Consider the following 12,640-nt stretch of genomic DNA (forward strand, 5'->3'; position numbering starts at 1 on the left):
CCGAAATAAAAAACCAACCGTGGCTTTCAAAACCGAAAACGTAACGAACCGAAAATTTTGTGTACCATTACAGGCCTAATTATTATATTATCATTTATTTGGCAAATTTTGCTTTATAATGCACTTTGTTCTAATTAAAGCCGTCTGTTAACAGTTACATAATTGACTTGATTTGACAGAGTTAGGGAGGACTTCCTTTGTTGTCATTATTTCACCTAAATAGTCATGGTGCCATATTCCACAGGAGTAACATGGTACTTGAGGTTATCTGATGTAACTGATAAAAAATGGTTCAGGCTCACTGATCTGATTCATCTGAGATCTCAAACAAAAAATAGTCACCTGTGGAATATCGAGTGGCTAACTTGCATAATAATCATTGCACATGTGGACATGGACGGACCTGTGTCCTGGCGTCTCTGCTCTGTGATGAGGGCTTCAAAGACAGACTGTGGTCAGACCTGCATTCAGACCCCTCAGTGTTGCCTTCTACAAAGACACTCCAGATGCACGTCCAACCTCCCACTCCTCCCACCCCATCTGCCCCCTGCTCACGGCCTTATCAGTGTGGGAGCATGTGTCTAATAGAGCATTTGATGAGATATAGCCGATGGGTGAGACACTGGAGATACTCGGCACTGAACAATTAATTTTAGTGTTATTAACTTTTAGCTTCACATCTGCAAAACAAATCTAAATGGAAACTCTCTGCTAATGCTCTTTTTAGCTCCGTAATAGGTTAATCACTTATTGGTATACCTACAGAGTTTTTCATTTGATGTACACTCATTTGTATCTCTCTGAATGACTATCATTAAGTGATTCCCAAATGGCATCACTAAACACCCCAAACACTCTTTGGTAAATTTAACACCATACTTTATTTAAATTGCTTTCCTTATATTTCCAGTTGAGGTGTTTTACTAGTAAGTGATTGGTGAAAAAGGATAAATGCTCTTAGCAGTGCGTCTACCTGGTACCTGCTTTGTCCCGTTTTCTATCGGCCCCGCTGTCTGTCTCTGCCAGTACGTCTGAAAAGGCGAGCGAAAGTGTCTGCAGCCTTTCTGTGCAGCAGAATAGAGAATGAGAGTGGCAGGCTGTGCTCATTATCAGCGGCAGACCTACCTTTTAGTTGCTTTTAAGCGTCTTAAATAACAGGACAGATGTATGATGTAAAAGCTGAAATATTCCAGTACTGTGACGCTGCCTGACATTTGTCCATTTATTGGACCTGCCTGGTCAACATGTTCTTTTCAAAGGGTGGGGGTGGGGGGGGTGGACAGTAAGCACACACATCTGCAGTGCTTTTTGAGATATCAAAATCAGGATTGCGACAGAACCTTTAAAGGCTTAAAGGCCATTTAATGTTGCAGCTAAAAGGGTACTTTAGCAGGAAATGGTTTCCTGAGCTGTGGTGAATGCTGGCTTAGAGACGTAGCACTGAAAAGGCACCTAAATGGGCAGATGCAGAGTTGCTGTATAATTGAGCTGAAGGTAGAGTTATGTCTGTGTGCGGATGGTTGTGAGCATCCAGCAGGAGAATAATTATATCTTTGGTCAGAGCTCTTGTACTTTTTGAAATCCATTTCTGTTGTGTGGGATCAGTGTATTCGTGCTGTTAATGACCCATGGAAACAAAACCTAACATCCAGGTTATAAAAGGGCCTGTGTCAACAATTATGCTTTTTGCACATTTTCATTAAATCTGAATTAATAAACAGTGCTGTAGGCTTAATATTCTCCATGGTTGGTTCTCATTAGGCTAAAATGTCTCCTTTTTTCCTTCACTAAATTCTTCATGTGTGGACAAGGACATAAGGGAAAGTAACGAGTACAAGATGAGATACATTTGAGTTTTTATGCATTGTGCCCTTTTCCTCCATCATGGAATGAGTGTAGCTCTGGTTCATTCATTTCGTTTTAATATTTTGGAGCATTTCAGCCAAAAAAAATTTAATTTAGAACCCAGAAAGAGCTGCAACCACAAAACAGCAGGTTTCCACTTGACCTGCAAACCGTGACATCAGTGGTTTTTGCTTTCTGCAACACTCTTGGCTGAAGACACGTCTTTGATTACAATAGTTTTGCTCTAAAATGGTGCACAGAGTGTATGCTACACTGCAAATTATTTGATGAATATTTGTCCCTAGACTGTTTATTGTAAAGCGTCTTTGAGTACTTAGAAAAGCACTATATAAAACCGATTTATTATTATCATTATTATTATTATTATTATCAAGATAAAAACAAACTTAAATTTAGAAGAGTTAGATATTTATGTTGTTTTAAGAGTTCATTTCTTATGTTAAGTGTTCATACATCTGTAGACATGCTTAATTCTAGGTTTAACAATCTTAATTTAAAAAATCTTGTCAAGTAAAATTATCTTGCCGCATGGACAGATATTTCACTTGTTTTGAGTACCTTTTTCCTCAGATTTAGTGTTTTTGTCTTGTTTTTAGACACCCCTTTTTGCAGTGTAGATGGCGCCAAGTTTTCAAGAATCCCGAGCAGAATAGTTTCAAGTACTAGAGCTAAAGAGTCAAAAAAGTCAAATTAAATTATGAAAATGTTTACATTTACAAACTAGCCTTTTAAAAAAAAAAAAAAAAAAAAAAAAAAAGCCTGAAATAACCTGAATAACCTGAAAAACTGAAATTTTGAAAAATCAGTGCAATTTCAACAATTTTATGCCTCATCTTATCATTTATGCATGTGCATTACAGAGCATTACAGTTGATCTACAAAGGACCAAAACATTTAGTAAGAGGCATAATATTGTTAAAATTTTGGAGCTCGGAACTAAAACGAGTGTGACTCCCTTTACTATTACCTGCTTCTTCTTTTTTTTTCTTTTTTCTTTCCTTTAAAACCTGTCCTGCCTGGTGAATTTGGCATGTGGAGTTAGACCATATGCTTTTATTTGCTTTATGAAGGGGGAGTGTGATATACTCCCCCTGTTGCCCTGTTGCAGAAAAAGATAAAAATTGAATTCATTTATTGATTCATTTTAATTGTATAAAATATGTGATGGCACCGGGTTGGACAGGGAGGGAAGGGTGGACAGACATGACACACAGGAGGGCCAACACTTGATGACAGAAGCAAATAACACATCAACCAAATACAGGAAATCACATTGTGGACTGTCTCCATATCTTCGGACCATGTTACTGTCCTCTGCAATAACTGAGCTTCCCATTGAGCCCTTAGCGACATTAGCTTAAGTCTCTATAGGTTGAGGGCTAGGCTAAATTAATTTTCTATTTGATAGGGTGCTACATCTTCTGATATGTCTGTCCCACATGTCATGCACTGAGCTTCAGAGGGGTTGTGTTGTAATAAACTAAATTCAGTGTTCTGCAGCAGGGGTTCACTGGCTTTTAATAGAGCAGCAAAGCAATTCACACGGCTTACTCTGATTTTAATTTACAAGCACAGTATTATATCTCTCAAGAATTCTGTTCCCACCTTATCTCTGCTGACACAGGACCATCACTCACAGTGTCATGCTTTTGTTTGTCCTATGTCCACTCAGGCTATACCCCACCACTTCATGGTCCATACATCAATAAACACTTCACAAAACAGTGGAACGATTCCCAAATTTATGGGTGCAGCATACAACAGGAACATTTGTTAGAACTATAATGATAAAATGAAAAACCTTCGCCCCTATGTAGCTGGGATAGGCTCCAAGCGACCCCCGTGACCCTAGTGAGGTTAAAGCAGGTTCAGATAATGAATGAATGAATGAATATAATGATAAAATGTTTGTTAAATATTGAAATATGCTTGGTGAAATAAACACGCTGACATTTTTGAAAAAGTTTGACTGAGAGTGTAAAAAAAATACATCACCACAAAACCTATGCAACAACTGGCTCTAAAGACTAGAATGTTTAGAAACTGCATTAAATGATTTTATCTAGTGCAACTTGGTGTGACTGGACCTGGTCAATAGTCATTTCTGAATTAGCCTGACCGCTATGTGTGAGTCCCACTTAATTAAGTGGAAAAGATCTAATAGGAAGTGCCTTTTTCCTTCCATATTCAGTGTCAACACAGAAAACTGTTGTTTCACATCTTTCTGTATGTTTGGTAGATATCTATATTATAGTGCACATGTATTCAATGTATTTTTTTTATTTTATTTGGACGATTTTTTGTATCTGCAGTGCTGCTGTTTCAGGTCAGTCTAATCACATGTGGCATCAGTAACAGACTTCCAATAAAAGGGACACGTCGGCCTGATTAAAGACTTCCGTGAATCCTCACTTAAGCCTACTTCAGGCAACCCGCTCGTGCCTCCAAAGAGTAATAAAGGAACGGAGATATCACTCATGATAGCAGGCCTGAAGCCATTTCCAGGTCACCGGTGAAGTGAGGACAGGGGAGACATGAAATAACATAATGAAGACCCTGCTCTACTATTTATGTGATCTCATATGTACAACCTCTTAAAGGCTCAATCATGTGTTTTCATAAATATATGCAGCTTTTATTGGTCCGCTGTGCAGTAAAGTGTGGTTAGCCAATAGATCCTGACAGGCTTGTGAGAACAGAAATACAAAGGAAACACATATCATTAGTGTAGTCTGTTTGCACACATGAAAAAATACCATTTTCCACTCAGCTGTATGTACAGCACCCTGAACTGTATTCCAGTAAGAACTGCACACTTGTGTCTACTTGGTGCTTCTAGAAGTGAGCCATAAATGTGATGAATAGTTGTGGTACCTTGTGGTGTATTTGTGTTAGTATTGACCTACTCCGTGCAGATGGCCACTGGAGCACAGGGAGCTACGAAGTTGTGTTTACGACAGTAATGAAGAGATTTACTGCCTGTCATAATATACAAGTGATCTCTTACATCTCTAATGTGGGGGAAAACTGTTACTAACTGCAGCTCAGCAAACAGCCCCCATGTTTTATGAACACCATCACGATGAGCGAATGGTGTGCTGGAGTGATGTCCTTTTGTATTTGTGAAGTATCATGATTATGTGACATAGTAAACTGCTGTTTAGTGTGTGATCCTAATGAGTTGTGTGTGGTGCATGTGCTCTGCTCTTACAGGGTGTCCTCACTGTAAAAATGCTGTCCCACACTTCACCACTGCAGCAGAGCTCTTCAAAGAAGACCGCAAGGTTAGTGTTTCCTCTTCACACACAAGTATGCAGGGGTGTACGACTGAAAGATGGACCCTATACGTAAATAGAGGGATTCAGACTACATGATATTTTTGTCTGTCACAACTGGGAACCACAGTGTCGACAAATAATAGTGTGTAAAGTACTAGATACAAATCAAATGAGTCTTAAGTTTGTGGTAAGGATCAACACTAATGAATGACATGATGTTGTCTCACACATACGCACACACACTAGACTCACACAAGACAAAACAATGGTTCATTGAGATTAACACCCATTTTTCATCGCAACACAACATAACACCCTGTGTTTGTCGGAACGAGCTCATTCTGAGGAAAGGGGCTTCAACTGTAAATTTGATAATGAGGTGACTTCTAAAAAGTCTAGTCTCAGACTGTCATTGGGTTTCATTGTACTAAGTCAGCATGTCTTTCAGTGTTTTTTTCTTTCATTAGCTCCCCATATCCCCTAAACTTTCCCTTTTTATTCAAATATTGACACTTTTGGTTCCGAAAATCCATGATGGCAATGGCCAAAATACAAAGCACGACTTCAAATCAGCAATCCAAAAACCGATGGGCCACATCACAGGGACTACATTCCTTACATCTATGTCTGTGGTCTGAATAATGATCCCTTTATCAGTTAATGGTTTGCTTTGTCTATTAAAACACAAGGTAATATTCCCCATCGTAATGTATTTGCCAATACACAGCCTGGCCACAGATAAAATCCCACTCTAATTTTGAGTTGAACCTTTAGTTTTAATTATGCTACAGATTCACTGTGGAATCATTCTGAAGCTTATGCAGGGCCGTACCATTTACTTCCAACTTTTTTTGGACACCTGATGCACCCATCACCCTGGAAAAGGGCCAGTCTAGACCCATTACAGTCCAATCTTTCTGCTCTCTATCAAACTGGTTGTTTAAAAAATGAGAAGCTACTCACTGCATCAGTTAGGGTTAAAGAACTCGTAACATCTGAAACATTCATCACTGCAGTAATTATCCAATGGAAGGATCTGAACTATTGGCTGAGTTAAATCCAGGTGGGGCCATGGTTTTTGGTCCAGGTTGTCTAACTAGTATCATATTTCAGTACAATTTTGAGAAACTAAATATTCTCTTAATCAAGTAATCTCTTAATTGTAGCTGTAGAGGACCTGTTATGTTACCTGAGGTCATGTGATATGAGGTCACATATAGTTTATATGTCTTTTCTCCAGGACGTGCCCATAAAGAGAACACAAACAAATGACTTTTCTTGTTGAATAGTTTTAAGAAGATCTAGAATCAACAGAGTTTAATGTAATCGTACCTGGAGGCACCTCAATCAAAACACCAACTATTAAAATATCGACGAGCAAGCTGTGTTACATAACAGTATTGAACTGTTCTGACACACTTTTAGCAAGTGGAATTCACTCTCTTTTTCTTTGAAAGATTCTTGTAAATAGCAGCTTAGACCCCTGACTGTTTGTCTTTTTTCTCTTTTTGTCTCTTTTGGTAAGCTGATGCTACTTTTGGTCAAAACTCCCCTGCAGTGCTCCTGCTCCAAACAGACAAAAACACTATTTTTGTCCATTGTGGACTAAACTATATGCGCCTTTCAGACGGAGGAGACTTTGTCTTTTTGACGACTATCTATTCAGCGTACAGTAAGACTTAATTAACAATATTAATACCATGCAGTTGTGTATGAAAGTAATCTCTTTTTAAGCTTAATGTTGCAATTGGTGGGATTTTGTTCCACCACTCTCTTCATTGCAAAACCATTGTAGTTTTGTTGCAAGAAACTCTGTAGCTGAATCTGAAGCAGTTGGTGTTTTATGATAGGTAGTTATTTATATTAATTTATTTATACTTTATGTTAGAGTTTCTTATCTGGGAAATCATTGTACTAACAGTGTATTCTTAGTGACTCACTAGGTGGACTTCCATCCAAATGTGGGCAATTTTTAACCAAATGTTGTGAAAATAGGCAAAAAAAAAAAAAAAGTGAATACATGCATATACGTATACATGTTTATATAGACTACCGTTATATAAATATTGAGATTGAATAGTTTGTCATTGTCATAATCTTGATGGGGTGAAAGTATAGTGTAGTAATAAATAATAAAATGACATACATAATTTCGTTCACTTTGATATGTGACAGGTACAATACTGTCTTACTTCTCTTAACTTTAATTCAGTGTTTTCAGTCCTTCAGTCAACCTTCATCAGAAATGCCTGATGTCTGACTGAAATGTATCTAAGTTGGGACACGGGAGACTGTGGCAGCTTTTCTGATTGTATACGTTGACACACTGCAAGTGCTGTTATCCTTGGAGCTGATAGATTTCAGACATATTTTGGCCAAAACCTGAACCTGGCTTTCATTTTTGTAACCCAAAATGAACCAAACAACTGGTCTGGATCATCTTGCTTCTCAGACTCTTCAATGGTTTGTCAAAGTCTAACATTTGTTTCTGCAGCTCTTCAGAAATAGTGGTGTTTTCCATTTAATTACACATTTTTGTTTTTTCTTTGTATTAGGCCACACATTTACACAACTCTTTCCTCTTCTTACACCTTTTAAACTTTTGTTCATTTTTTCCCCCAGATATCCTTTTTTTCCACTGGGGTTTTTTAATGTGCAAATTGAAAAGGCAAATGAAAAATTTGTAAAAGTGGGACTGTCGGTCCACCTCACCTATAAACAAAGGCTGAAAAGTAGGAATTTGTATTAGATTATCTCATCGTTTTTGAATCAGTGACAAATTTTTTTAACTATTTGTTGAATACATCAGATACGTTCTTTAATTGAGACCTATAAATTTCACAGGAAAGCATATTATTTTAAACCTTTGATTATGCTGTTTCCACCCTGCTCCAGTTTTCCTATAACCTACATTCATCAAACTGAAAAGCTTTTTTTTTTATTCTGACCACATACAGGTTTGACAAATGCAAATTGGATTTACACACTCAAATCCCATGAGGGTAGTGTTATGAGATGTGTCTATATGTGCTTAGGTAGTTCAGTGTGTGTGTGGTGGCAGACATGTGAACGCTTGTGTGCGGCTGATGCACGTGTTGTTGTGAATGCCGGCAGTGCAAGTGAGTGTGTGTGCTGAGGGACAGAGACAGCAACCGGGGCAAATAAGTTAGTACAGACCAGTGGTTCCCAACCTTTTTTGGCTCATGACCCCATTTTAACATCACAAATTTCTGGTGACCCCAAACATTCAAAACAGAGACATTTTTTGGCTAAAATTTTTGATCATGTAATAGTTTGCTATACAATGTTGCAAATAAACATTAATTTAGACGACATTTAGTCTATCAGTCAATCTTTATTTTATTTTATTTTTCTTTTTTTTAATGTATGTTATTATGGACAGTCCTATGTAGCTGGGATAGGCTCCAAGCGACCCCTGTGACCCTAGTGAGGATGAAGCGGGTTCAGACAATGAATGAATGAATTATGGATGGAGGCAGAAAAGCCAGGTGTAGGTTACTGCACAAAGTGAGAATTTTATTTTCCTTGGTCAGGATATGTACAGTCAGTCCAGCTTGGATTTACAAGGCTGACAATTAAAATTGAACAAACAATAAGTCAAACTATGAATTATGAAAGAGCTGCAGCATCTTAAACCGACCACTATGAACATTTGAAAGATAAACAGTACCACAGTGCTTCAGTTTCAGCTTCACACTTTGTCATGTCTGTTATGGATTGGGATTGTCCCAACTCTCCATATATTTTCAATTAGTACTTTTTTTTTTTTTTTATCAATAACTAGAAATTTCAGGCAACCCCATTTGAATTGTAGGCGACCCCACGTGGGGTCCCGACCCCAAGGTTGAAAAACACTGGTTTAGGCTAAACAAGTACAATCAAACTAGGGTGCACGCTGCCAAAAATAAAGCCCCTCTTCAGTATAAACCCGGCCTGGTACTTGTGTCCTTATCCTCTTGACCAGCGCAGAGTTTTGGGAGGACAAGCACCTTTGGCCTTAGAGGAAAATGACTTTCTCCCCTGCATCCCCCAACCATTGTTAGCAGTAGGGGTGTGTATTGGCAAGAATCTAGCGATACCATACAAATCACAATACTAGGATCACGATACGATATATCACGATATATCACAATATATCACAATACTGTTAACAAGGTGATTTTTTTTTGTTGTTAAGATTATTTCCTGAAAGAATTGAACTACACTAGAAATATGCACAAATACGAAACACATTTTTATTGGATCAGAACAGGATCTGATGCTATATCACAAAATTTTCCTCTGTAAAAACTTTAAACTTAAATTATGTTTTACGAACCTTACAGTTTAAGATCCTGCTCAAATTTTCATATTCTATTTGTTCATAACTAAGATCATTACATAATTTTTGTGTAATCCCAACAATGGAGCTACCATCTGCCTCTTTCAGACAGTAAAACATGCTTTTAGGTGCTTCTAACAACCATTATTTAATAAGAGTGTTAACAATAATAATAAAATATGAACAAAAAAGAAAAGCAAAAAAAAAAATGAACATGTGCCATGTCTGTGTTTGAATAAATACCTAAAAATATTGATACAGAACTTTAAATATCAATACAGTATTGTGAAATGAAATATCGCAATATATTGTAGAGCCAATATTTTCTTACACCCCCTAGTTAGGAGGCCAAAGCAGGAATGGTTAACAGTAGATTTAATATTCTATCATTTACAACACTTCCTGTAAGCCCCAGGTCAGACGTCTGTGAGGCTGTTGGATCCCATCACATCCCTTTCGTGTGTTATATTATCAACTTGGATCTTTATATAGTGGTAATCCAAAGACTCTTGCAACTCCTTTTACCTCATTCTCAATGTCACGAGGGAGTTCGAGCAGTTATGATTTAAAGCCCACAAATCTCTTTAAATCTTCGGCACGCTTGTGGTTTTCGGGTTAGTGGAGGTTCATACAGTCACAGCAGGACGGTCATCTTCGCTCTCCATCATATCTACTCCCTCTTATTCCTTCTCCCTCTGGGCTCGTGTCCTGGCGTCCTCCTACTCCCTCTACTCTATGTAAATACCCTATAACTGTAGATCTACTCGCACACACTATAAAAGTTTTGGCGGCTGTTTGGTAATCCTCCCATCCACAATTTATCATCTCAAACTGACACTCGCCATATAAAGAACCCAATCAAGTCGGTGCTTTTTTGATTGTTAAACAGAATCATGATGCTTAATGTTTACCACACATTGTTCCAACAGAGGTCAGGCAACGCTGCTCCCTCATTTGTTTGGAATTTTTCAAAATCACTGTCAGATGGTGCAAAGCAGTGACGTGTCCTTAACAACTTAGACATCCATTTTTCTGAGGCAATCCTTTGTAACATTTCCCAAAAACAGTACAACGCAACAGAGGGGATTAAAGTGTTTGTGTAGAAGTCTCTGTGTATTTCCTGGAATTTAACCGTAGCTGCAGCCTCATGAACATATACACTCATGAACAGTGAACCTCTTCAGTACACCATGACAGTAAAATGATGTCTAATATTTCTATGACTTATACTGCTTCTCTTAAATATGTTCTCTGTGCTGTACAAGGAAATATAATAGTTGTTCCCTTTTCCCTGCGGTAGACTGAAGCACAAGTCAAGCAAACACAAGCTTTAATATCAGCATTATAGAGAAAAATATTGACTTTGCACTTGGACCAGAAAATCAGGGACTTTGAGAACAGTCAGGTGTGTTTTTCTTTACAGAGCTCTAGTCTCCAGTGGTGAAACAGCTTAAGGGCCATGTCCATATAAACTTTTCTTCTGGCAGATAAAAACACTGGCAGGGGCACTGAAGCACTTGTGTGGTAGGAAAAATAAAAAGCAAGTGGGTTTTGTTTCTGTGACATCATATCAATAACCTGACCAATGGTGTATGATAGACTGGTATTGCTCCTCTCCGGTTCTATTGTTTGCACTATTTTTTTTTAGGGATGCACCGATACCAGTTTTTTCCAGACCGAGTACAAGTACTTACATTTGAGTACTTGCTGATACTGAGTACCGATATGAGTACTTAATAATACCATTACAGTTCTTAGTTACTTTTGAAAGTGTGCTATATTGTAGTCATTAGTCTGACTGTAACTAAGTGCTGCTACTGACATTTAATGAGTTGGAATGGGCGTTTTTCAATCAATCCACTAGAGGGCGCCGCCTTAATTAACCTTGCTTGTCAAATACCACCAAGAAAAGTAAAGTTTTTTGAGAAGAAGAAGAAGAAAGTTAGTAATAATAAACATGGAGATGAGAGAGGTAATACTAATGTGGATACTAATGTTGATATTGATGAGGGTAGTTGTCATAAATATGTCAGTAGTTTTTCTCTAACTCACACAGTCACTCTTTGAACGGATCCTCTACCTCCACGGTTCCCGGTGGTATTCTCTGTCTTGGTATGCATCCACGAGCACCTGGAAAATGGATGGAATGTACGCAGAGGACGGACAGAACGCTCCATCTGTATCTGTCTGTGTCTTCAACGTTACTTTGTCTTTGTCATTTATTTTGAAAAATCTCCACACTGCTGACGTTACTCCTCCGCCATGTACCTGCTGCACTTAACTGCAAATGTCACACTATAAGTGGTTTCGTTGCGGTTGTATTGGAGTACTTTTACGAGTACGGGTACAAGTACACACACTGAGTATCGGACCCAATACTGGTATCGGTATCAGTGCATCCCTAATTTTTTTTTACATTTTCTTACCATGTGGGTGATATACTTGATGACTGTTGATAATGATTTTAGTGATAAGAGAATGATCAAAGGGGGGAAGTGTAATGGACAATTTTATTGTTGTATTAATCCTTGACCTACTTACTGATTAGTGCTGTACACATCAGTGTCGTCCACATTACTGAACATGAACTATGCACAAGCAAGACACCACTGAGGTTGTCTGCCCCCCTCAAGCATGCATGGAAGTAAAACATAGACGCAGCCTTCACCCTGCTCAGGTATGCATGGGAATCACAACATAGATGTCTGGAAAGCAGGGGCAGTATCTCGCAGGTGTTTCATCACCAAAACAAACCATCACACAGAGACACACACACACACACACACACGCAGAGTAGCAAAGAGCATGTTTAAGGTCGTCATTTTCCTGCTTTTGGGGAATCACTGATTAGACTGCATTGCTGTACTCTGTCAGATGGTTTCCTTCTGCTGCAGAATAAACTAATACAAAAGAATAAATTTCTGTCCTGAAATCAGTTTATTTCGTTTAGTAAATTTCATCACACACCCCAAGGGTCTTTTTTTTATATTATTGTGACACCAGCAACTCTCAATACATTTCACACGTACTCTGAGAGCCCTGAGGGAAAAAAAACACCATAGCAGCAACCTCCAGAAATGTGGTAGCACCAATAATAATAATAATACATTGGTTTTATATAGCGCTTTTGTAAGTACTCAGACGCCTTACAATA

The 12,640-nt window shown here is 38.2% G+C and overlaps 1 protein-coding gene across 1 annotated transcript in view; it reads left to right on the forward strand.

The window, feature by feature from the left end:
• pdia5 (protein disulfide isomerase family A, member 5) overlaps nucleotides 1–12,640 on the forward strand; it is a 183,710-nt gene that overhangs the window by 137,790 nt on the left and 33,280 nt on the right. Inside the window, exon 15 of the mRNA XM_030125714.1 lies at nucleotides 5,080–5,150. Coding sequence (XP_029981574.1) covers nucleotides 5,080–5,150 — 71 coding nt within the window. The remainder of the gene's footprint in view (nucleotides 1–5,079; nucleotides 5,151–12,640) is intronic.

The sequence above is a fragment of the Sphaeramia orbicularis genome, chromosome 21, assembly GCF_902148855.1.
Source record: "Sphaeramia orbicularis chromosome 21, fSphaOr1.1, whole genome shotgun sequence".
Taxonomy (NCBI): Eukaryota; Metazoa; Chordata; class Actinopteri; order Kurtiformes; family Apogonidae; genus Sphaeramia; species Sphaeramia orbicularis.